The sequence below is a fragment of the Rhinolophus ferrumequinum genome, chromosome 2 (assembly GCF_004115265.2).
Source record: "Rhinolophus ferrumequinum isolate MPI-CBG mRhiFer1 chromosome 2, mRhiFer1_v1.p, whole genome shotgun sequence".
Taxonomy (NCBI): Eukaryota; Metazoa; Chordata; class Mammalia; order Chiroptera; family Rhinolophidae; genus Rhinolophus; species Rhinolophus ferrumequinum.
The window spans coordinates 50,958,238-50,985,607 of NC_046285.1; the positions used below are offsets into that span (position 1 = coordinate 50,958,238).

General features: G+C 35.7%; 2 protein-coding genes across 3 annotated transcripts; one reads left to right on the forward strand and one right to left on the reverse strand.

Annotated features, from left to right (window-relative positions):
* Positions 1-2,244: 2,244 nt before the first annotated feature.
* On the reverse strand, positions 2,245-9,256 carry CEP19 (centrosomal protein 19). 2 transcript variants are annotated; one of them, XM_033132971.1, is made up of 3 exons: positions 8,994-9,256; positions 5,836-6,032; positions 2,246-5,217 (listed from the first exon to the last, which is right to left on the reverse strand). In XM_033132971.1, exons 2-3 carry the CDS (start codon positions 5,963-5,965, stop codon positions 4,856-4,858), a joined length of 492 nt encoding a protein of 163 aa, XP_032988862.1. In that variant the 5' UTR covers positions 5,966-6,032; positions 8,994-9,256; the 3' UTR covers positions 2,246-4,855. The 2 variants fall into 2 exon arrangements, with proteins under 2 accessions (XP_032988870.1, XP_032988862.1); XM_033132979.1 differs by lacking the exon at positions 8,994-9,256 and having other exon boundaries at positions 2,245-5,217; positions 5,836-6,009.
* PIGX (phosphatidylinositol glycan anchor biosynthesis class X) lies at positions 8,973-27,370 on the forward strand. The gene is made up of 7 exons (XM_033124333.1): positions 8,973-9,035; positions 9,436-9,628; positions 12,111-12,174; positions 14,859-15,000; positions 22,413-22,626; positions 24,211-24,311; positions 26,320-27,370. Exons 1-7 carry the CDS (start codon positions 8,973-8,975, stop codon positions 26,461-26,463), a joined length of 921 nt encoding a protein of 306 aa, XP_032980224.1. The 3' UTR covers positions 26,464-27,370.

The window sequence follows — 27,370 nt, forward strand, 5'->3', positions numbered from 1 at the left end:
ACTTGGTCATACAAGTGTTTTAGTTCCATGATCTTGGAATTTGCATTCGTGGCTTTATTGGACTGATAAAATGTTTTTCCCTGTCTGCCTTTTTAAATTGTACAGAAGGGAATAATGATTTAGTGAAGGATTCAATCCATATTACCCCACTTAAATTTATCTGCACAGCATGTATGATCATATGATATTTTCATTTATTTACTTATTTATCCCCACTGAAATGTGAGCTCCATGAAACCGGGATCCTGTCTTGTTCTCCTCTGTATCCCTATGACATAGAATAGAGCTTGGCAGATATTAAGTGCTTAAAATGAATGAATCCAAGCATGACACAGACCTAGCATTTAAAAAAAGATTATTTAAAAACAATGTAAAGGCTGAGCAAAGTTCACTCCAGCACTCACCCTGGATGTGGATGCAGGTACATCGTTTAAAGTTTCAGAAAATATTACTAACATCCTTTTAGTGCCAAGCCAGAGCTACCTTTTGATAAATTAAAAAAACAAATACTGCCCTCTGATGGTAGTGGGCTTTTTTTCTTTTTAGTTTTAGCAGCAATAGTTGGAACATCCTCGTTCCTTTAAGATGGAACTATGGTTGTGGGTAATGGCAGCCTGGGAGGGACTTTAAGATGCGCAATGAGCTTGCTATATATCCAAGACAATTTTCCTAGCTATTACTCTCACCCCCACCTTTTCCAACCAGAGGGCTGTCACCAGCCCTCTTATTCTGGGGTCCCGTTTGTTAACTTGGCACTGCTAGGGCGGGCCTGCCAGAGGCAGTATCAGGAAGATGGTGACACTGCTTGCTTGCTTGGGCCAGCTGGGAACCAAAGTGGGGGTGGGGGGAGTGACCCCCTCATATGGTAGTTGTCCTTTTGTCCTTTACTGGTCTGACTTCTCACCTTGGCCTCTTTCTCTTTTGCCTCAAGTTTTCCACTCTTTCTGTTTCCTGTTCCCAGCACTTCTCACAGGTGGAAGTGTCAAAAGTTGAAAGTTTAAATTGTGTCAGCCCATCATATCAAAAACATACCCCAAAGACTAAAAAAACGTTAATTCTTTTATCATATGGGCTATCAGGTGTCAAAGTATAATTTTCAAAAAGTAAAAATCATAACTCTCATACCAATATATCATTACCACTTAACTCATTGATGAAGGGAAAGTATTTTGAAGAACTATTTATAGGCTTTCCACAAGGAATATTAAAATGTTTGCTAGGTTAGGTATAAAAGTGGTTCATATCTTATAGGCAAATAAACCTACAGGCTATCTTCTCTGCTGGACAGAAGTTTTCAAGTTAACATGTAACTGCAGTTTCTGGGCTCTAATCAAATAATAAACAGCAAAGTCAAACACACATACATTGTCCTAGAAAATTAAGTAATCCTTGGGAAAATTTTTAAACAAACCTGCAATATAATATTGAAAAGACATGTGGCCCTCATCTTTTGCCTTATTTGTAAGTTCTGTATAATTTTTATTAACACAAGTTTATATGTTTCTATATATAAATTTTACATATATGTTGTTTTAATAAAGTTTGTATATACTTCTCCTGTTAGTCTTTTAGTTAGTCTTGTTTCGGAGTGTGCTAATATTTCTCAAATAATAAACAGTGGATACAAGAGAGAGAAAACATCAATCTGTTTTGTTAGTAACAATCTTCTTTTGTTACTAGTTGATAGCTCTACTTTCCGGGTGAGCGTGTTGGTGTAGAGTGGAGGGAAAAGAGGTAAAGTGAGGGAAGAGATTGAAAGTTTTGGATAAAGTGAACTTTGAAGATTACATTAGGATTTTAATTTATCCCTTCTATTTCTGTAGTCATTATCAGAAATAATGAATAGCTTTAAGCTTCTTGGTGGTGGAGAATGCATCGGACCAAAAATGTGAAGATTATGTAGAAGCCAGTATCTATTAACAGAGAAGAGGGACAATGAAATCAACAAATATTTAATAATAGTGATGACAGAAGCTTGGCTCTGGTTAAAATTTCCTTTTTAAGTATCAAGGCATATGGTAATCAATATTGAATATGTGTTAATTTTATAATGGAAAAAATTTTAAAGAGCTCAGCAAGAGAATGGACACATAAGTGGAGGGAAAAAACCCCATAACTGCTCAACTCACATGAGTTGCTCTAGTTAGAGCCCTTCTGCTCTAACTATACATACGTCGTCAGTACCTTTACCTCATATATGCTAGTTTTGTTGCTTTGGCTAACTTATGTTAACATCTCAAAGGCAAAATTTATGGCCCATTTTGTATCTTTCTATAGCTTTAGTTTAGTGAACACAGGAGACGTGCTCAATAAACATTAAAAAAAACATGGACTGGGAAGTGTGCTGCAGATTACATTAATATAATCAAAAGATAACTATTTTGATACAAATGGGAACTTAGTATATGATAAAGGATGCATTTAAAATCAAGAAAAGATGGGTAATTCAATTGATAGTGGTGTTGGATGGGCATTTGGAAAAAAGTAAAATTGGAATCAAATTTCACATTTTATACCAAAATAAATTCCTGTATAGAAAAAAAAAAATCATGGGATTAAAAATATCTTGGAGTAAAAAATGCCTCTCTATATATGACACAAAATGCAGAAGCACAGAGAAAAATATTGGTCAATTTGACTTGGAAAAAAATCTGCCTGGAAAAAATATCATGAACAAAGTAAAAAAAAAACAAATGACAAAGTGGAAATATCTGCAACTCGTATCATAGACTAAGGACTATTTTCCTGAATAAAGACTTTTTTACAAATTAGTAAGAAAAAGAGCAGTGACCCAAGAGAAAAATGAGCAAAGGACATAACATTTATTTCATTAAAATGCCTCTTAAACTCAGTCTCACTCATAAGAGAAATGCAAATCAAAACTATGAGCTACCATTTTTAAGTTATGACATTGGCAAAGATCAACAAGTTTGATAACTCTCTGTTGATGAGTATGTGGGGAAAACAGATTACTCTTGTGTACTGGTGATAGTTTTAAGTTGGTACAACCTTTATGGTAAGTACTATGCTTTGGTAAAATACACTCAAACCTCATCTTCTACCATATTTGTCTTGCTCTATCTGTATTAGCCACATTGGCCTCCTTGCTCTCCCTCAAATATGCCAAACACATTCCAGCCCCAGCACCTATGCACATACCTTTCTCCACCACCCCTGAAATGCACATCAATTTTTCCTTACCTCCTTCAGGCCTTTGTTCAAATGTCACCTTTTCAGTGAGGCCTTCTCTTATTACCCTATCAAAATCAGTGCCTCTCATTCCCTCCATTGTTCCCTTTTTACCCAATTTTACCCAGTTTTTAAATCTAAGCACTTATCATAGGAACCTACTGTACGTATTTCTCTCTTCTCCAACTAGACTGTAAACTTCGTAAAGGCAAGGTTTGTTGTATATACTGCTGCATCCCCAGACTCTAGAATAGTACAGGTTCAGCATGCAGTAGGTGCTCATTAAGTACATAATACTGAATGAATGAATGAATGAATGAAAGAATGAATTAAAGAAACTCTTTGGAGAAAAACTTAGCAATGTCTATTAAAATTAAGAATGTGCATACCCAGCAATTCCTCTCTAGGCATTATTTATAATTGTGCACACATGCAAAATAGAAAATGTACAAGGCTATTTGCTGTGGCATTGTTTGTAAAGGGGAAAACAACCTAAGGTCAACTTTTAAAATATATCATCTACATCTATAAAATGGAATCTATGTAGATATGAAAGGATCTCCAATGCTGAAAATTCTTTTGCTACCTTTGGCAAATATACATGAGACATGACCATCATAAGTCCCTGCCTTTATCACACTAAGAATGATCCCTTTAATGGGGCTTTTAATGGTAAAGAGAGTAGGAATGGACAGGTAGAAAGAATAATTTCTACAATTCTATTTAATGAGTATTAATTTCCTTGCAGAATACATAGGATTTCTACCAATTCAATGATAATCTAATAAGAAGGTATAGCTGTACACACATAGCTTTGTTCAACAAAGATCTCTTTGTAAATCCAAGCTCAATAGGCCTAAACTGGCAGTACCTATTGTTCATTTATTATGGGTAGATCTCTCATTTTACAAACAAATCTCTTAGTTATGAGAAGAGGTTTAGGGTTTCAAAATGTCTTTGGTATGTATTTCCTGATACCGGAGGGGCAGAATTCCACTCCTGTCCATCAAATGACATGCACTTGCAGCTTTAGGGCATGCTGTAGGAGTCCTCCTCTACTCCAGAGTTAAACCCATATAAAGACACAATGCATACAGGATAGTCCCCTGATAACCATATATGCCTTCCAATCTTATCAAACTAATTTGGTACTGTTTCTCAATTAAAATTTTCTAATTCCTATCTCTTTACTTACCTTTTCCCCCATTTTTTCCCCTTCCAGTTTCTCTCATCTGGAATCCTATATAAGCTTCTATCCAAATACCACCATGCAAAGTCTCATCTCACCACTAAAGGACAAAGTCTTCCCTGACTATTTTACTCTACACTAATCTAAGCTCTGCCCCTCTTTAGCCATTATCAAACATTTGGCTTTAATCTTTTTGCTGACTAATACTGCTAATTAGCTTTTCACAAGTTTTTGACTTATCTTCCAATTAGATTGTAAGCTCCTTAAAGGCAGACTCCTACATTCTGTTTTCCCTATATTCCTCATGTACCTACTTATACAGTAGATGTTCTACATGTCCTGGTTTTTAAAAGTAATATGGTCAATCCAAACAGGACCCACATGTACATTTAGTGTTCTTGACGGACTTTTCTAGAACCAATATACATCCTCTATATAAACATGGATTTTCTGCTCGCCCAGTAAATGTTCTGGGTATCAGAACTCGTCAGCTGACTCTGTGTCCCAGCCACAGGACTGCAGTTGTTCATCCTGTGGGAACTCAACTTCGATGTCATAAACAAAATTTGGATCATCCTTTTTCTTCTGATTTTTCTCAAAAAGTTCATCCATGATGCTCTTCCTTTTGGCAAGTTCCTTGTCATCTAGTTTGTTCAGGTCTTCCTCAGGATCAATGGTTGTTTCCCGTCGAATCTGTTCCATTGTTTCTGCCAAACTCTGTCCCGACAAGTAACCTCGTAAAAAACTGAATAACCTCTCTAGCTGCCTCAGGGACACTTGTTCCAGGTAACTCTTGTGTCGTGGATTATTCTTTAATTGTTCAGCAGCTCGGTTGCAATCTAGGAAGGAGAAACAAAACTATATACCACACACATATACACCACAAACTATTGGTGCACCACAAACTACTGAAAGTGTTATCTGCCATTGTAGCCATGTAGCTAAATGGCTTTTTTGGAATGAACGATTCTGCAGAACTATTCCTTTTTATTAAGCTTTGAGTGTGGTGGGGGAAGGAGGGATGTATTTTTGATTTCCTTAAAATTACTTTGAAGAGATGTTAAACACTTTTGACTGGAGAGAATGTCTGAGAAGAAAATGTAGTATTACAGTTTTAGATATTACTAGTATTCGTACTAAGAAAATATCAAGACTACAAATAACACATTTGGAGGGAGAGAAGGGAATTAATATTATTGAATAATGCTATCTCATTTAACCCACACTTCAATTCTGAAAGGGTGGGATCAATTTCCTTTCCCAGATTGGGAAACTGAAGCCCACTGGGAGCACGTAATTAAGCCAGGGTCACACATCTACCCTGATAGAGACATGATTGGAACCTAGGTCTGTCTAACTATGAAGGTCATATCATGCCATTACATAAGACTCAAATCATTCCTATTAAGTGATTTAGAGAATATTTATTATAGGAAGCAAGATAAAACATGAGGCACCTGAAAACTTTGAAAAGTTTCGTACAGGCATGATGCGCTGGCGATTTTTCCCCTTCATTTCATTCTCATAGATTAGGATAATAGCTGGAGGCCGGAACCTAATTCCACATTTCTTGGCAGTGCACGTCATTCTCACACACACTTCAGGGTAAATCAGAAGAAATCTGATGAAAAGGTGTTAGTCACATAATGACTTCCTGCAAGAGGGGGAAAAAAAATTAAGTGTTGGATAAATCATACTCCTCCCTACTTCTCCCCAGCAGATCTGGCTCTAGTCCAGTTCTAGAGATGCATGCTCCGCGTATCAAGTTCAATATTTCGAGAGCTACCCTGAAAGTTCAGCTTGGCCCTGGATTATCCTTAGTCTGTTGGATCTCTGATTCATTGAGGGGTATAAGTTTGTTCATAGATGAGCCTGGAAATGCAGTGCATTTTGGATCTCTTAGTATTCTGTACTCTTAACCAAAGATTGTATATGACCTGTGAGTCAGCCCAAGAATCAACTTACAGGATCTTTTTTATTTACCAATTAAACAAGTATGTACAAATATCCTCTATGTCAGGGTACAAAAAGTTTTTTAACTTTAAACATGTCCTGAGAGGTTCACCAGATCAGATATGTCTCCTTTGTAGTTTCCCAATCGTTTTACTCATCAAGTGTTTTTTTTTGTTTTGTTTGTTTGTTTTTTTTTAAAGATTTTATTGGGGAAGGGAACAGGAGTTTATTGGGGAACAGTGTGTACTTCCAAGCCTTTTTTCCAAGTAAAGTTGTTGTCCTTTCAGTCTTAGTTGTGGCGGACGCAGCTCAGCTCCAGGTCTAGTTGCCATTGCTAGTTGCAGGGAGTGCAGCCCACCATCCCTTGTGGGAGTCGAACCGGAAACCTTGTGGTTGAGAGGATGCACTCCAACCAACTGAGCCATTCGGGAGCTCAGCAACAGCTCAGCTCAAGGTGCCCTGTTCAATCTTAGTTGCAGGGGACGCTGCCCACCATCCCTTGCGGGACTCAAGGAATTGAACTGGCAACCTTGTGGTTGAGAGCCCACTGGTCCATGTGGGGATCGAACCGGCAGCCTTCGGAGTTAGGAGCATGGAGCTCTAATCGCCTGAGCTACCGGGCCGGCCCCTCATCAAGTTTTTTGTAATCACTTATTTAATCATTTATCTTCCTTTCTATTCTGTATGCTCCATGAGGGCAGGGAACATATTCACTGTTTACCTCAATATCCTGGCACAATAAATGGAATGTAGTAGACATTCCATACATACTTGTTTAATTCAATGTATTAAAATAAGACAGCTGCTGTACATCTTCTAAATTTTTAGTCTCGAAGTCTGATCAAAGAGGCAGACCAATGCGAAATCAGCCTCTACATATACAAGGCAATAAAGTTTACATGATTTTTAGTTCAACTTATTTGTCTCATTATGTTTTTTCAGTTACAAGAAACACAGATATTTTGCAGGTTAATACTTTCTATTCCCTCTTCCCTCCCCTGTCCCCAATGCCAAAGTAACTGAATTATAGGGATTGCTTTAGGTGTGACTACATTATTGTCAGGAAGATTTGCAAATATCAAGGAACCTAGAGGTAAAGCAGCACATAGGGTAATATCTTCGTAACATCAGTTCTGTTAGTGAATCACTATAGGAATATAGTTTTTAAACACATGTTCACCATAGAAAATGGGGTGGAGGTAGAGCAGGGAGAGGAGGAAACATATAAAATAATCATCCTTGATACCTTTCAGTTTTTTTTTCTAGGAATACAGTTTTATTCTTTTAACTACAGTATGTTTTTATATTATACATACTATTTCCTGCCTTTTAAATTAAACAATCTATGTGATTCTGTCATGAAGTGTTCTACTAAAATGCTAATCTTTATATGACTGCCAAATGTTTATCCTATAGATATACCATAATCTATATTATTCACCCCTTATTGTTGGATGTAAGAATTTTTATTCTTAGGAAATTAATCATCTATAAAGAACTACTTTTTCAAATTTCTGTGCTCTGCCTCTGATCTTATGCAATGATCCCACCCCATCTTTTTTTCTTCTCCTCTTCTCCTCCCTCTTCTTTCTTAACAAATATGGGGCTGGGTGAAAAAGGTGAAGGGATTAAGAAGTACAAATTGGTAGTTACAAATAGTCACAGTGATATAAAGTACAGCATAGGGAACAGTACAGCATAGGGAATATAGTCAACAATATTGTAGTAACTATATATGGTGTCAGGTGGGTACTAGGCTTATTGAGATCACTTCGTAAATTATATAAATGTTGAACCACTATGTTGTACACCTGAAACTAATATAATATCGAATGTCAACTGTAATTGAAAAATAAAATAAAATAATAAAACAGCAAAACAAAAAATAAATACTACTTCCAGTTCACCTCACTAAAATTTGGTCTTTTAGTAAACTTTCTAGGAGATCCTACTGAACACAATATAAATCCATACTCAAGCAAATGGCTGTACTTATGAAGAATGTATGAAACTGATACTCAATAATGTAGTTTTTGTGACAGCAAATATTTTTATTTTTTTAATTTAACTTTTATTTTTACTAATGTTTTTATTGTTTAAGACGTAAAATAATTCTACAAGGCTTATTATAATACGTAACTATTGTCCTCTGCCTTTCCTTCTCTCCATAAGCAACCAGTTTCAATTCTTTTAAGCGTTTCTTCTAAATTTATCTCCATATTTTTTAATAGCATGCTGCTATTTTCAGTTTTAGTTAGTATCTTCTGACATCTTTCCTCTTTGAGACATCCATCCTAGAATCCTGAGTTCTGCTCCAATCTGCAATGGATACTCTCTAGGCCTACTTACAGATTCAACTCAATTCATACAGAAAGATGGCACATTTACCCAACTCTTCTTCCTAGACAGTAATATTATACTTATACCGCCAGGGATCAGTGACTGTCATTATCTAGCCAACCATCCCCCACGGCACCTAACCATGTATGGATTTTGCGAACAGGAACACAAGACGATCCTCCCCCAACTCACGGTCCCACTAGTGCAAGACTGATTTTTTCACCCCGAGAGGAGTACAGATATTGCATCTTCAGGCCAACGTCTGAAACCTCCCTGAGGGGGTTGTTTTGACCCAACTGCAATGCACAGAGGCAGCACTTACCTCGACTTTGAGGCTGGGAGGAGCCTGGCGCTGCAGGAAGAGGTGGCAGCTACAGTCCCACAGACCTGACTGGAATGAACTCCCAGGCTGGAGGCTCGAATTCGCAAATACCTAGAAGTGGAGGTGGAGACCCGGAGCTGGGTAAGCAGGATCCCAGGCCATCGTGCAGGGATCACTGTGCAGCTGAGGGACCCTCGGAGCCGTTTCCACAGCAACAGCCCTGGTGAACTCACGGCGCTTGCGTCGATCCTCGCCCCGCCCCCGACCCGGACGGCGAGGGGCGGGGCGGCAAGGGAGTGAACCAGGTGCCTGGGAAGGCAACCTCCCGCGAGGCCGGAACTTTCCCGGGTGGGGGCTGCGGTGAGCGGGTAACTGCGGGGCGGAAGGGGAGCGCGCACCGAGGTTCTGTCCCGGTCACTAACTCCGTGGCAGCGCGCTCTAGGAGCTGCGTGGAGCGTATGCAGGCTCCTCGGGCCGCATTTCGTTCGGGCGCGCTCCTCTCGGGCGCGCGTTCTTCGGCATCCTGGCTGCCCGGGCTCTGGCCGTCCAAGTGGTGGCCTGGCTGCTCCTCTGGGAGGCCGCCGGGCTCACCTGGGCGCCCGCCACGGCCCTCACTGCCCCCGCCAGCGACGCTGGTAAAAGGAGGGACGGGGCTGCGGGGGTTGGGGGTCTTTGAGGGCCGAGTCGGTTGGGGGCAACCCTAACTCGCGAGTCCTCTATTATCCGCGGTTCCCAAAAGTACTTCACTCGACCTCGTCGCGCGACCCTGGAACTGTAGGGTGAGCCGGAGGAGGTTAAAAACAAAAGCCACCTGCCTCCTCTCCCACCCCGTCTTCCGCATAGCTCTATGGTCGTTCCTGGGTCTCTGGAGAGTCGGGCTTTGTGGTTCCGAGGCAGGACTGGCTACACGGTTACTACTAAAATATTGTGAATGAAGCTTGGGATGCTTGAAGCTTTTGACCACTGAGGGGCCAGCAAGGCCTCCATGCCCTGTGAGATGTGAGAATCCCAATCCAGAATACGGAGACTCCGGGGGGCCTGGGGGAAGGGAGGACGAGTAGTTTTTGTCTTACGAACATTTTTGATAATAGACTGGTTCGGTCTGGGTTTTCTTTATGACTCCGGGCTGGGCGAACTGGTCGATTCATTCTTTGGGCGCCAGACCGTGGGCTTGAGTGCTGCGCTAGGTTCTGTGGATGCAGGCCTGAGTTAAACATGGCCCGAACCCTCGTGGAGCTTTCAATGTAGTGGGGAGACAGATTCTTGCAGTGGTATTTAGAATAAGAAATAACATTTGTTAAAGAAAGGAAAGTCGGTACAAACCACATGAGTTTCTCCATCAGTAAAATGAGAATATTAGAATAGTATCTGTCAATGCAGTTCTGCTTTGGTGTGTTTACATATTAGATTTCCAAATTTATTTGAAGAAAAGATTATGAAGCCAAAAAGAATTTTTGAACAACTGGACTTGGTAGTCTCTAAAGACTGTTACAGCACTGGTATTTTGTGATTAAAAATTAGGGTTCAATTTCGAGAGCCAGTTCAGGCCACAATGACCAAATAAAGTATTATTTAAGAGGAAAAATCTTGAAGGTGAATTCAGATGCAACACATGCATTTTGAATGACTTTTTCCTTACAAATCATATAGTCCAGTATTTGCTATACCGTTTGTAAATTAGCCTTTCTACCATCCCAAGATGAATGTGATTTGTTACTCTCTAGTGTATATCCCAATAGAATTTAAAAACCTATTAATCTGACTTGTTTTCCAATTTAATATATTGGTACATATAAACCCTTACTCCCTACCCCACCTCCATTAAAATTAAACATGATGAAGAAGCATCTAGATTTGTACAAGAGATACTGTAAGTTACTTGGGAAAAGATTAGATATGCTTCTGCAAAGCAAGTAAAGATTTCTTTAAATAGCCAAGAGAGTAGAAATATCTTAGGTTTTAAAAGTCAGGCAGATCTTGCTTCTAATCAGTCACTGATTTCATTGTGAGATCCAGAGCCAGTTAGTAACTTTATAAGTCAGAGTTTCCCTCCTTTGTACAAATGACAGTAATTTTGCCTGCCTGTTTTGCTAGGTTTTGAAAATTAAAACACATGTGAAAGTCCCAAATAGATGATCTGTCGGACAGATATTTAATAAATGCTGTTTTCCCCCTTCCTTCCCTTCTATATTTCAAATGTTTTCATCTGAATGTCTTGTTTTTTTCATGCATCTTTTCAGGAATACATCTAATGGATTAAACAACATGCAATAATATATGGTGTTTGTTTTAATGTTCTTCTTACACACTTACAGCTTTTGAAAATAAAGTTAATGTAGCAAGGTGCCTGGCAGAGTTGGCGATCATTAGTAACTGAATTTTTAATTTTATGATGCTGACATTTAATAATAACTTTATTGTCTGAATTCTACATAGAGTCGATATAGTGAGATTTGTTTATTCTAAGTTTATAAAGAAACCCTTTGAATCTTTGAAAAAGCCTTCAGTTTTTTCTTTTTTTTTTTTTTTAACTCTCCCAACATCCCCACAAGGCATAAATGTACCATCTTCTCAGTTTTATAGGTGTAGATGGTGGGATACAGAAGTTCTCAGTATGTATCTGATATACAGTTTCAGTGAGATGGGATTAAAACAGATTTCCTGGCTCTTAGCCCTTCTGAGTTTTTGTTTGTTTGTTTGTTTTGGTGTCCTGGGATCACCCGAATAAAGTAATATTAATAAGTACTTATATAAAGCACTTACTGTGTAGTAGGCCCATTCTAAGTGCTTCTATATATATTAAGTTCTTATAACAAGAAGAAAAGAGATACACTATCTTATTTATAGCCCAAAGTCACACAGCTATTAAGTGACAGACTGGGATTTGAAACCAGACAATATAAGTCCAAAGTCAATGTTCCTTACCCCTACGCTAGAGGGGTAGAGATAGATTTATATGTAGCTGAACTTGCTTAAGTTTTAAAAGTTTTTGTTTTATCCTTTGGTTGGCTGAATTTTCCAGGCAAGTGAAGCCTATTTCAAACAATTAGTTTCTAATTTAAGTATTCTTTCATTGAATGCTTATTTTATTTTTAAAAAATCTTTTGGTTCTTATAGGCATAAGGGCCACTTGTTCTGAAATTATTTTGAAGCAAGAAGTTTTAAAAGATGGTTTTCACAGGTGAGTTGCCCATTGAATTATATACTTACATCAAAATACTGTTTCATACAACTTAGAACAAAAAAATCAATAGTTTAAAAATGGATAAGCTGAAAAGGTTGATTTTTTTCAAGTTATAAGTGACAGATTTATTATATGTGGTTACAGTTTGAAATAATTATCAAAATAACAGTGGGGAAGAGGAGAAAACAAACATTCATTATTTACCAGGCATATACGAGTGTTATATATATGTCTAGAAATTATATATACAGTATTCCATTTAATCTTCACAATGGTTTTGAGCTAGATGATACCAGTCTTGTTTTTCAGATGAGTATACTAGGGCTCAGAGAATTTAAATAATTTGGTAGAGGTTGGGGTGGGCCTGCTGTGACTCAAATTTAGGACTATCATACTCCAAAGCCCCGTTCTCAAGTACTAAGGTATTATACCATTCTACATCACTATTTCTGATTTACAAAACTTGGTTCCAAATGACCAAGCTGTTTCCAAAACAGAAATTATCCTCAACAATGAATGTTTGCCAGTGTTGAAAATATTTGATAAAAAAAGTGTAAACTGTTCCTCGAGAAAACTTTCCAAACTTTATAGCTTCTCAAGGTGATTAGTTTGAAAGGATTCTCAGATATTTGATGAATAAATTCTGATACATGTATTTTTAAAGTCACTTGAAGCTAAAGTATTTCACTCTCCTCTCTCATCAAAGTTAGCCTACGTGTAAATGGCTAGGATTTATAGTAGAAAGAAAGTGTATGTGTGAGTGTGTAACTCAGATTTGGGCTCAAAATGTAGCTGTATTATTTAGTATATGTATGGCCTTAATCAAGTTACTTAAGTCTTTGATACCTTATTTGATAATGATACTATTTCCCCATTAGGGTTGTGAGAATTAAATCAGAATATATGGAAGGCCTTTAATGTAGTGCTTGTCATATAACACCCAGGAAATGTTAATTATTAGTATTAATAATGAGGTAGGTGATCAAGCTGGATAATACAGTGTTAGAGGAGATATGACTATAAAGTATAAATAAACACATACATATACACACTTGATAATGTTTAAAGATCACTGAAACTGTTTCTTGTCCCTGCATTTCTCCTCAGTATATTTCAGTTTGGGTAGTTTCTGTTGCTTTGTCTCCAAGTCACTGATCTTTTCTTCTGCAGTGTCTAATTGCTTTTAATCATATCTGGATAGTTTTTATTTCAGAAATTATGTTTTTCTTCTCTTGAAGTTGCATTCAGTTATATATATAATTGGTGTCAAAAAATGTATACATATTTTAAGAAAGGAAAACTTAAAATTGTAATATTCAATATATACCAATAACAAAAAATTAATACAAATCACATTTGACTTCTGCAATTACAAGAGGTGCTCAGAGTGGTTACCATAAGTGTCCAGACACTTCTGATTACGGTGAACTACTGCTTGAGCAACGTTGACCAAAGTGTCCACTTGTATACATCTTTTTGCACCCCCAGTATATATTTCTTCTCTTTCCCTCATAGTGTTCTTGTTTTTTCTTTAAATCCTTGAATGTTAGGCATACTTATGACTCTTACTGTCCTTTGCTAATTTTGTCACTTCTGTAATTTTTAGGTCTGTTTCTATCGAATGATCTTTTCCTTAGTTATTGATCACATTTCCCTGCTTCTTTCCATGTTTAGTAACTTTTGATTGGATACTAACATTGTGAATGTTATGGATGTGAACATTTTTGAATATGGATTTTATTTTTTATAGGGTGTTAGGCTTGTTTTTTTCTGTTAGCAGTTAAGTTACTTGTTTATCAACTTGATTCTTTTAACCTTTTTTTTTTGTATAGGTATAGGTTTAAAGTTAAATCTGTCATTACTGCAAGGCTAATTTACTACTAAAAGTTTACCCAATTGGGATCTCTACGGAAAGCTTTGATCTCTGCTTGGATTGGTTGGGATGCAAATGTCTCCCTTCCCTTTGTGAAATTTTAGAATTTCTCATCACTTAGTTTTCTTGTCATTCTTTTTAGTCTTGTGGAGTTACACCTAACTCATGCTTATCTTAGTATTCAACAAAAACTCAAGAAGACTCCAATTCAGACTTCTGGAGCTCTTCCTGCATAATTTCTTCCTCTCTGGAACTTAGCTCTCTGACTTCCAGCCACTTCAGCCTTCCTTAATTTGTATCTTTTCTCACCTAAGAATAAATACTGTGTTTGGATCTCCTTCACTGCACTTGGTTCAAAATGTGCCTTCAGACCAAAAGCTGGGACAATTATATATTTAGGTTTATGGTCTACTTCAAATTAATTTTTGTATATGGCATGAGGTACAATCAAGGTTCATTTTTTTCTAGATATCCAGTTGTTTCAGTACCATTTGTTGAAAAGACTATCCTTTCCCCATTAAATTGTATTGGCACCTTTATTGAAAATGTGTGTGTATTTTGGGACTCTATTCCTTTCCATTTATCTTTATCTGTTTTCACACTAATACAGTACTGTGGCTTATGACATGAATTTATGAAAGATCTAATGGGTAGTTCTGACTTGATATAAATATTTCATCTGACTTTATAATCTTCTTTTGGAAAACTAATTTGAAATAATAGTGTTTCCACTAATTTGAATATAATGTGATACTATCTCATTAACAAGTGAGTAAAGAGGTTTACTTTAAACATATTTGTCTTACAGAGACCTTGTAATAAAAGTGAAACTTGGAGAAAGCATTGAGGACTTACAGACCTGCCTACTCTTAATTAAACATTACATCCCATCAGGACTTTTTGTGGATCCATATGAGTTGGCTTCATTACAAGAGAGAAACATAGCAGAGGTACAACTATTGGAGGATTTTTTTTTGAGTTAGAAATTATTTTAGGGCTGCTATAATTTGGAGGCAAAATAATAGGCAAGAAAACATTGTAGTATTTTATATTCATTTTGTTAAAGTGTATAAAGTAACATTTTTTAGATAGTATTTAACAAGTAAGTGATACTTGTTATACTTGTCAATAATAAGTCAACTAAACTGAGTTAGTTATTAATAAATACTTTTTGTCAGGATGGCTAGTTTAGCCAGTTAGTGACAAAGAAAATTATATATGTTTGAGAAGATTAATGAATAATAAATACTGCTTCAACAGAAACTTGGTTAGAGAGATATACCCCACCATCTGTATAATTGGGTATGGGAGGAAAGGAAATTAATATTTATTGGATCTCTATATGCCAGATATCTTCTTTTTTTAAAAAAACGAAGCAAGGTAAAATTAAGCATTAAAGAAAGATTATGTCCCACACCCTTTACATAGATTAATCTTTATAACAAGACTGCAAGTATTATCTTCATTTTATAGATAAAGATACTGAGGCACAAAGAGCCAAGTAACTAATCCAGGATCACATAGGTAAATGGAGAGCCAAGAAATGAATCTAGGATTGTCTAATTGCAAAGTTGTTGCTCTTTCCAGAAATGAATCTTAGTGCTTAATTAAGGGGTTTCCCTAACTTTAATAAGAATCACCTGGGGGTACTTTCTCTGCAGATTATTGTCTTGCTGGGAAATCTTAATTCAGTAAATCTAGACTAGACCCCAAAATCTGCTTTTAATGACTCAGGTGATTCCTATTAAGAAAATTTGGGCAGTCCTGTCTTAGTTTATAATATTATAATCTATATATGAATTTTAAAAAGGCAAAATAGATACACTTGGAGTTATTCATGATGGCAGTTTATTTTTAATTGTGTTTTAGGCCAATTTCTTCACCTGTTTTATTTATTTATTTAAATGTTTTTTTGAATAGGTAATTACTTTCTCATGGTTCAAAATTACTTTCTCATGATAGAAAAAGGTACACAGTAAGCTTCCACATATCTTACCCCCCAGATACCAAGTTCCTTCCTCTGTTCTGTTTTTTGTGTATATATAGCAGTTTCAATACACATGTTCACATACGAGTATATGGCAGTTTAGATATTAATACATATATACACGTGTGAGAAGACCTCATTGCTTTTTTTCTCATTTGTTTCTTTTCTTCATTGACTCACAAATTCTGAATGAGGTTTTTTAATTTCAAATAATAGGTCTTAAATTTAAATAGGTTTTGGCTTGTAGTGACATGGATTGGAATCATTTAAATCAACTTAATACAATTGCCTACCATGTTTTAAGAAAATGGAATTTTTATTTTGCATAGGAATATCCAGAAAGAGGTCATATGCCCACACTTTTGGTTGGGATAAGATTGGGGTGTCTGCACTTTGATTGTAACAAGAAAATTGGGTGGGGCTGGCCCAGTGGCTCAGGTGGTTAGAGCGCTGTGCTCCTAATGCCGAGATTGACGGTTGGATTCCCACATGGGCCAGTGAGCTGCACCCTCTACAGCTAAGATTGTGAACAACAGCTCTCCTTGCAGCTGGGCAGCTGTGAGCAGCCGGAGGTCCACGCGGGCCATGTGCTGCCACGAGGGGCTGGCAGCCAGCGTGAGTGGCTGCTGGCTGCTGTGGGAGTTGTGTCCTACACAACTAGACTGAGAAACAGCGGCCTTAACGGGAATTGGGGAAGGAGGATGGAGTAGAGGAAGGGGAGGAATGAGGTGGAGAGGGTGGGGCGGAGGGTGGGGCGGAGGTGGGGGGGTGGAGGTGGAAGAAGGGTTAAAAGAAAATTGAGTAGGTAAAGGGTGCCAGTATAGATTGGTTGACACGTTTTTTCTTGATTTTTTTTGGTGGTGGGGAGGGATACAGGACTTTTTGGGGAATAGTATGTAGTTCCAGGGCTTTTTTCCAAGTCAATTTGTTGTCCTTTCAATCTTAGTTTTGGAGGGCTCAGTTCAGCTCCAGGTCCAGTTGCCGTTCTTAGTTGCCATTGTTAGTTGCAGGGGGCACCGCCCACCATCCCTTGCGGGAGTAGAACCTGCAACCTTGCAGTTGAGAGCCCACTGGCCCATGTGAGAATGGAACCGGCAGCCTTCGGCATTAGGAGCACAGGGATCCAACCGCCTGAGCCACCGGGCCAGCCCTTCTTGATTTTTTTTGTTCCCTCATCTCCTAATCCCTAATTACAAGCCTTTTAAGTAAATTTACTTTTTCATTTCGGAAATTTTTAGAAAAACAGATGTCTCATTTGTGATATATAGGTAATTAGAAGTTGATTTCTTGGTATATTAAATGCTATTTCCTTTTGCCTAGTGGAATGGAGACTGTGGCCCAGTTCTTTGTGCAAAGAAACTTTATAGTGAGATGTGGTTTTATATGATGAATTTAACTGGAGAGAACGGATTTATATGTAGGGTGTGATCAATGCATTTATTTTTAGATTGGGATCTTGACGCCATAAAATTTTTGGCTGCAGCAAATAGCACAACGGGGTCTACATCAAATGGGTGATGTTGCAACAAAATGTTTTTTTTAAGGAACTTGTGATGCTTTGTGAGCAATTTGAAGATAAAGACAATCCTTGAATTGGCTCCCCATGGATAAGGCAAATCAAATAAACCTCATTTCATTTTTAGGTAGGGCTATTAGACAGATATGTTTAATCAAAATCTTTCACCTTCTGTGAAAACGGTATTATATTATATTGAAACATATGATATTGCTGTTTTATAGGTCAAAATGGAAATACCGTGTTTTTGAAATCATAAGTTTTACTCACTCAAAATATGTAGTATTAGGACTTCTGCCATGACCAACTAGGAGAACTGGGACCAAATATACTTTCCCACTTGAAACAACCAAGAGTTAAAACCCCAGTGTAAGAAAAGTATTATGCGTTTCACTTTTATAAAGTTTTACATTTTTAGATTGTATAAGTTGTTCAAAGGCACCAATAACTATGTTTTAATTGGGGAATTTTTGTTTTTAGAGCTCTCATGAAAGACAGATCTAATGTTATAAATATAGCACTATTTCATAGCTTAATTCACTTAACTTTCCTAGGGTGGTTTGTGACATGTGTAATTGAGGGTTGTTATGAAAAAGTATTGGTCCGTGTCTGTTAACCAGTGCCTGTTACTTTAGGATTAATTTTTGATGCATAATTTCAATTTCTTGATAACATGCTATTGTTTTATCTGTGGTGAAAATGTATAAAGTTATGATTTTTTTCAGATCAGCATATAGTCACTGTACTTTCTGGGGTTGCATTTATGGTTTTGGCACATGTTTGGAAGATTTACCAGCATCCGGTCATTGTCCAGATCATTTCTGATTGTCAGGTTATGATCTCCAAAAATGTTTTTTGTTGTTTTAAATCTATACACCTCCAAATATCTGAGTTTTTGATCACCTGTCATTGGTGTACCAACTTGTACAATTTTTTTCTTTTCCCCAATGTAACTAGGTTTCAAAGAAACTCACTGCCAAAATGCCTAAGTCAGCTCTGAGACCTCAAATTGTTGTTTGTGGGTTAGCTTCTGCTGGTTCTTAATTGATCTTGGTGTAAAATGGATCTAGGTCTGTCTTGAGGTTCATTCAAAAAAAATTACCTCATTTTAAAAATTGAGATATAATTCACACAACATGAAAGCCGTCCTTTTGAAATGTACAATTTAGTAGTTTTTAGTATATTCATAAAGTTGTGTGACCATCACCACTATCTAATTCTAGAATATTCTCATCACCTGAAAAGAAACCCCTTTTGAGGCTGATATTTGAGATTCAGATACCTGGAGTAAAATTGTTTTGAACTATCATCAAATAATCCTTGACCAATAGAGCCCTCTCTGAAGACCAAATTACTATTTCTACCTGACTCATTTTTATTATATCTCAGCTTAAATTCAAATTTAAAAATATTCTCAATTTTTTGGAAGTTACCATATTTTTATTTCTATGGAAGAAGTAAACAAATAAAAATAAACAAAACAACTTAATAATTAGAGAAATTGAAAATCATAGTATCATCATGAATTGTAAATAACACAATCAGGAAATTATTTTATGTCAGTTCTTATTATACTTTAATTTTCAACTAGTCAAATATTGTCTATTTTGTATTGTTTAACCTAATTGAATAGGGGAGTCAATTTAACCTGGTTTTGAATCTTGGCTCCTCTGCTTACTAGCTATATTGTTTATCCACTGGTACTTTGTTTGCTCATTTATATAATGGGGCTAAAGCAGGTCTGCATTTGAACATCAAAAAAACAAAAATCATGACTACAGAAATTCACAACTTTAACATGTACAATGAAGACATTGAAATTGTTGAGATTTTGTTTACCTTGGTTCAGTCATCAATTCAAATGGAACTGCAGTCAAAAAATCAAGAGAAGGCTGAGACTTGGCAGCAATGGAAGAATTACGAAAGATCATCAAGAGCAAAGATGTGTCATCAGAGACTAAGATCACCCACACCCTCATGTTCCCAATTACTATGTATGGATGTGAAAGTTGGACAATGAAGAAGGCTGACAGGAAAAAAATTGGTTCATTTGAAATATGGTATTGGAGGAGAGCTCTACAGATACGGTGAACCACCCCAAACACGGACAAGTGGGTCCTAGAGCAAATTAACACTGAAACATTGCTGGAAGCAAAAATGACAAAACTGAAACTGACCTACTCTGGGCGCATTATGAGAAGGCAGGAAAAGACAAAAACACCAGGAAAAATAGAAGGCAGCAGGAAAAGAAAAAGACTAAATATCAGGTGATTGACTTCATAAAAGAATGAATAGGCACGACTCTATAGGAGCTGAGCAGGGCTGTTGAGGACAGGACATTGTGGTCATCACTCATTCATAGGGTTGCCAGGAGTTAGAGCCCTCTCAATGGCATGTACCACACATAATGGAGCTAATAGTTCCTACCTGATCAGATGCTTGTGAGAATTCAAAGAGATAATGTATGTAAACCACTTTGTGCAATACCTAGCAACATAGTGAGTATAAGTACTCAAAGAAAGGTGCTTTTATTTTTATCAGGTCATATATACATCCTTGAAAAGATAGAAAGATTTGGCTCTATGTTACTTTGATTTGTACTTAGTTGTACCCAAAGAGAGTTCATTAATAAATTTCTAGTAATATTTCATAGGACTTTGCTCTTGACCCTCCTGGTGAACATGTTTATCCTTAGATAAAAGTACAGAAGACATAGTTATCAAAGTCATAAATGTAACATAATGTTGGTTGACAGATTGGGATTTCAGTTAAATCTCAACAGCCTGGAAAAAAATGGACTATATAGCCAGGAAGATTAATAGAAATAAATCTAAATCCCTGCATTTAATTAATAAAAAGTCAACTCCTTGAAAAAAGTAGAATGGAAATTACTTAAAGTTTTCTGCAAAAAGTTCAAATGAAAAATACAGGAATGAATAGAGCATAGGGTCTGTGAAACTATTCTGTATGATACTGTAATAGTGAATACATGGCATTTTCCATTTATCAGAATTCATAGAATGTACAAAATAGAAAGTGAACCTTAACTTGAACTATGGACTTTATTTAGTTGATAATAATTTATCAATATTGGCTTATAAATTGTAACGTACACCACACTAATGTTAATAGAGAAGAAAACTGAGTGTTGGGGGGCAGTACAGGGGCATATGGGGATGCTGTATTCTCAGCTTATTTTTTCTGTAAACATAAAACTGCTCTAAAAGATAGTCTTTTATTTTTTTTTTAAGACTATGTCAATAGATAGATAGATTTCACACTGAAATAAGGCTGCTTTAAAAGCTAATTCACTTTTTGGCTAAAGAAGGTAATATTGCTACTATAGTATAGTCCCTGAGTATTTATTTCCAGAGGCAACTAATATGATGAATGGTTTGGAAACCATGTCATGAGAAACAGAGAATTATGAATATTTCTTTGGGGAGGAGAAAACTTAGTGGAGGCAGCATGATTGCCTTCTGGTGTTTGAGGACCCTTAGTGAAATAAGGAACAGATTTATTGGAGATATTGTAAGCAAGGACAATTGGTGAATATTATAGATCAGAGCATCTATTCAGAAAAGGAATAACCCTTTAACAGTAGATAAAATGAGATGATTCTTCTAGTCATTGAAAGTATTCAAGCAGTGGCTGGATACTTGAAAAATACTCTCATTGGGACTGTGGTTTAATTTGATTACCTCCAAGTTTCCTTATGACTTATAAGATTATATAATTCCTTGACCTTTTCCAATGAGTTCTGTTAACTCCTGTGATTAACAGAGAAGGAACAACATGTGAAAAAAATATAGCACTTGGTGTCATTGTCACATAGGACAATTAGGATTCTTGCTGTGATGGGAAGAAGTTAGTGCTGGTTTTTTCTGAGATATGTCGGGGCTTTGCATAGAGGATCTAGAAAGAAGTGTGTGTGAGTGTATACATCTATACACAAATACAGATATGTGTAGAATGCCTATATATGTGTATATGTGTATATTTGCGTTTTTATACATAGGTATGTATATATGGATACATATGTCACACCCATTATAATTTAGGACTAATTTCTGCCATATGTGCATTTTTACTTTCGATGTATAATACTTAAGATGTATTATAAAAATACTATGGTTTTTACCATAGTATTTTGGTATGTATATATGGATATATACATGCCATGTATATATCCCTATACATGCCATGTATATATCCCTATATGGATATATACATATCATGGTTTTTACCATAGTATTTTTTGGTAAATATTTTTTTACCAATATTTTTTGGTTTTTATTGGTAAAAACCAATACTATGCCAATACTATGGTTTTTACCATAGTATTTTTAAAAGAATCCTTTACCCTTTTATAACCAATACAGAAAGAGTGCTGACCCTTGCTTTGACTTCCTGACCACAGTGCTCTTTCTTACTCACTACCATCTTCTCTGAAGAACAGGAAGTTACCAGAATGATACCAATCATTTTAAGCCATTACTGGGTTAACTATTTTTTATCATAGTTTTCATATTTATTGAATAATGCTGTATTTATACACAAAATTTTTCTTTTATCACCTAAACAGAGGTTGATAGGAAATTACATAGAAATTTTATTATGAGAAAATTTCATACCTCAGAGTATAATTTCCTCAGTTTACTTTTGGTAAACAAACTTTTATTAAACACAGATCACATCTTGTGCTTTCTTTTTAAAATTGAGGATGAAAAGGGAATGGAAATTGTTTATAAGGGAGGCGAATTTGACGTTTTTGTTTATCTGTATAGCAGTCCTCTGGTTTTACTTTTTTAAAATCTTTGTTTCTTCTTCTGGGTTAATATTTGTTTTCGTTTTGACAGGCAGTGATGGTTTCGGAAAATTATAATATAGAAGCTCCCAGCTATTTGTCCAAGGAATCTGAAGTTCTCGTTTATGCCAGAGAAGATTCACAGTGCATCAATTGTTTCCAAGCTGTTTTGCCTGTGCACTACCGCTATCATCGGCCACATAGTAAAGATGGAGAAACTTCTATTGTGCTCAATAACCCTGATTTATTGATGTATTGTGACCAAGGTGAGGGTTGCAAGTTTTTTCTGCGGGTTGAAAATACAAATAAAGGTATAGTGGTAAGTCTGAAGTCAAGGGATAACAAAAGCATGTTTTCTTTCTTTCTTTTTAACTTTTTGATTGTAAAATAAAGCACAGATGTGGAAAAACTTCACACATACATAGTTTAGTAAGTGATAAAGCAAATATCCTTGTAATTACCATTCAGGTCAAGAAATAGAACTCTGCCCTAGCAGCAGCTCCACGTGTCCTGTCTCAGTCATAGCTTCCTCCTTTCCTCTAAGGCTAACTATTCTAACTTTTAATCACTTCCTTAAGTTTCTTTATACTTTTATCACCCAAGTGGGCATTCTTAGACACTATAGCTTAGTCTTGCCCATTTAAAAAATTTTGTTATTTCCATTACGCCTCTTAATTTATCTACCCCCTACCTGCCCTCTATCCTTTTCTTTAAAATTTGTGTGTTGTAGGAGCTGGTCATTTGACTTACAGAGTTTCTCAGGGTTAGGGTTTTGCTGATTGTACTCACACAGTTTATCTGACCTCTTTATTTCCTGGAAATTGACAGCTGGCTCCATAGGTATGATCAGAATCAGCTTTGCTGCTTTTGGCAAGGCATTAGGTGGTGCTGTGTTCTTTATGAGTAGGTGTATAATGTCTGATGTGTTTCTTTTCTCTGCCTTTTATCCTCATTGCCCCTTTGCTGCTTTTTGTTTATTCATACTGATATTGCAGGACTTGTAGCTGTAGGTGTTTTGTCTCCAGCATGTATTTTGGTGTTTGAAGGGATACTTTATCACCTATTTTTGTTGTAAATATTCGTGAGTTTTTGGTTTTGGTGTAATTGTTCTTTCTGTTTCTATGTGTGGATTTGAGTAAATTAAAAAAAACGATGCCTTCAGCATTTTCAGTCTTCTTAGAATCAAGACTTTAAGAAACTGTTTTCAGATTTTGATTCTTTGTGTTTGCAAATTGGGCTGATTAGAATGTTTGCAGCAGTTAGTAGCACTGTTTCTAAAGATTAGCAGATAGGAAGTTTTTAATCCATACATTTGCTGCCCCCATATATTTCATGAGGAGAAAATAAAGTTTTCAGCTATGTTAGCTTTGTTCATCCAACCTAATTTTCTGTTTCTATTAATGGTACCTTTTAATTATGCTAAATAAGTTTTGAAAAAGTATCCCCTCCTAAGAGAGCATCAGGGGTTCTGGTGTTTTTGGTCTGAATGCTGTCTGTATAGGTGTGTGTACTCTATGGAAATTTATTGTGTTGTATGCGTAGAATCTGTTCACTGTTCTGAATACATGTTATACATCAAAAAAAGTTAAAAAATTTAAAAGTGGCTCTTAGTATGATAGGATTTGTTAAGAACTTGTGTTCCACCTCTGCACAGTCTTTGTAATTTTATAATTTCTTAGGCATTCACTTAGAACAGGCTGCCAAAATAAAACAGCATGTGCTAGATGGATGCAAATCATGGACATTGAGTATTAAAATGTTTGAATACTCGGATCCCAACATGAAAGACAGGCCTAGCCTCTAGAACAGATACAAGTTTTCTGATATGATCTTCTACCACTTTTTTTCAGAGTTTCCAATTTTGAAATGCTGGGCCCAGTCAGAAGTGGCAGCTCCTTGTGCTTTGAAGAATAAGGATATTTGCAAATGGAGCAATATGAAATATAAATCAGTAAGTTAATATTTTATGTTGTTTTTAGATCATGTGGCCTCATTTAAAACTATCTATAATGTTTCTGCCACACTTAAGGGACGAGAATTTTTATATCCTACCATAGAAAGCTGTTTTTTTGTTTGTTTTAATGTTGTTTCTCTGCTATTGATGGCAACAGTGGTTCCTCATTTATACAGAGTCATAGAATCATTTAATTTGTGGGCTGGAGATTTAGGGTTAGTGCCATGCCTCTTTGGTCCAGAGCTTAATAGAGCTGATACGCTTTTTAAAGGTGTAGAATGGCAAAGAAATTCAGTGCTTTGTCCATCTTGTTAAAACTTTATCTTATGTAGAATTTTTTAAAATTAATTTTGAACAAAATAAATTAACTTCATTATATTTCACAGAACAAGTGAAAAAAGGAAAATAAAACTCAAAGTAGCATCAACGACGATAGTTTTTAGACAATTGTGTTGCTATTATATATCTCAATCTAGACTGTTTCAGGCCATTTTTATAGTTTTGACCTTGTTTTTAGTTATAAAATTAATTAAGTATTAATACTTCATTAACACTGGCTTTGTCGCAGGAGTTTACAGTTTTCTTTCTACCTTCTTTAGTTAAGATAGTCTACTTCTTTCCTCTCTTCAGAGTGTAAGTCTTTGTACAATGCCTTCAGCCCCTCTCCCCAGTTCCAAGTTCGGAGGTGGGACTGAAAATTCCAAGCCTTCAATCACATATGGTTGGTTCCATTGGCAACCCGCCCTCATCCTTAGGTGCTTCATCAAGATAACAAAAGACACCTTGCTCACTCTCAACAGGAAATTCCAAGAGTTTTGGGAGCTATGAGCCAGAAGAAATAATGAGAAAACCAAATACGTATTTTTTTATTATAAATCACAATACCACACATACAGTATCTGAATTTTTTCAAACTGTAAAATACATCTGGAGAATTACATTTGATTTTCTTATGTGAATGAAACTATGACTAGTGTTTATTTATGACTTACTGATTTTAAAAATTGGTAGTGTGCCTTGCTAAAGAATAAGTAATTATCTTATTGAAACATTTTGAATTCAGTTCTCTTTAAGACCAGGTAACTTGAAATAAGAGGTCATAATTAAGCAGTTTAATTTGTTTTTCTTTATTTTGTGTTACATTTCTTGTTTATATATACCAGAAAAATAGGTGACCATTACTAAGGTGGTGATCTATACCAAGGCTTGTTTGTTTAAAATGCCATTTTTGAAAGATAATTTTCAGATAGTGCTTTGTTACAGATTGTGTTGGTAACATTTTTTTTATGTGAAATCATAATCCAGGTATTTATAAAAAGAAATAAAAAATAAAAATATCCCCAAATTACCTAATTTTAATGTTTTTAAAAACCTATTTTTAAACCATGAAATTTCCCAAAGTTTCTAATTAAGTCCCTTTATCTTCATAACCAAATAGAAAATAGAAACTAAGTTGCACGTAGGAGAACTTTTGCATTACTAGTCAGTATCACAACTAATTTGATGTTGTGTTAACAGTAAAGGACCCATTCAATTGTGTGATTTGTGAACAACGAACTTTTAAAAAAGCTAGTTGGGGAGAGAAACAGCAAAACAGAAATGAATGGATACTTTAGTTTTATTATTGTTCTAATATTTTTTAGGGTTTCAACTTAGAATTCTGTATTCTAATATGAAACATAGTAAGAGGAACTGAATGTTTATATTGATTACAGAGGTGACATTGAGATATAGCTGGCCTTTTTTGGAAAGAATATCTTCAACTCTGTCAAGGTAGAAAAAGTCAAAAGTAGTGAGAATTTAAGAATTATTATGGGATATGATTCTGGTTTGTTTACATTAAATATTGAATCCAATAGAATCTTTCAAACAATAATGTTACATGTAGTGTAGCATTGGTTGAAAGATATTTAAAAGAAAAAAATTTAAAAATAAAGAAATAGTGATCTCACTTAGGACATGCATTTTGAGTGTCTCTAACTTCTCTATCCATCTCTCTCCTTAGGTATATAGGAATGTGACTCTGCAGGTTCCAGTGGGACTGACTATACATACCCCTTTAGTATGTTCTGTGACTCTGCTCATTACCATCCTGTGTGCTACTTTGATCCTTGTGGCTGTTTTCAAATATGGTCATTTCTCCCTATAAGTTTTATGCAATTAAATGCTTCCCATAAACCTAGATAAGACCTATTTACTTGTGATTAGAAATGTTCTAGAGTTATATCATTACTTTTGTCTTCATTTTTGCCAAAAATTATGTTTACTAGAAGACATTTTGGATCGTTCTCAATTAATTTTAAAACAGTGCTCTGTTATGTACATTTGATAATCCTCAAGCATCAGGAGCCAATAGGGGAAACTTAATTCTGTTAAATTACTGTTTATTTTGTGAGAAGTGACTTTATCTTCATTTGGGTTATAACAATGAGTAGTTTATGTCCTAGAGACAAATCTTTCTCATTTTGTGAAGAGGAACATTTAAATTTAAGCTAAAAACTGAGAAAATAATTATAAATAAGAATAAAATAATTTGGATGAATCAGTATTTAAATGCTAATTTTATTAGAATATTGAAATTGTCCAGAGAATCAAAGAAAATCATTATGTAGAACAGCTAAGCAATTATTAATATCAAAATTGGTTATTCCTTAAAATACTTCCATTCTCCTATGTTTTATACTCTTTTGAATATATGAATTAACAAAGGGTTTGATGAAACTATGTACTAAGATTTCTCATTTAGTACTAAATTTGTCAGGAAGACAATTCAGATTGTCATTTTAAAGTATATTTTATTAAGTTGTACATTTACAAAAAGTCTTTTTTATATCTTCAGGTGATTCTTATTTTAAACAAAAGATCTTGATTCACTGGTTTTCTTTGGAAAAAATTAAAAAATAAAGTAAGTGATATAAGCTAATTAAAAAATAAAAGGGCAGGCATGCCCTTCTATTTATTTAGGGGCAACTTATTTAGGGTAGGTGTGCCCCAAAACAGAAGCCATTAAACCAGGATATGTTGGAATTGTTTGTTTTAAATGAGTAATGGGATGT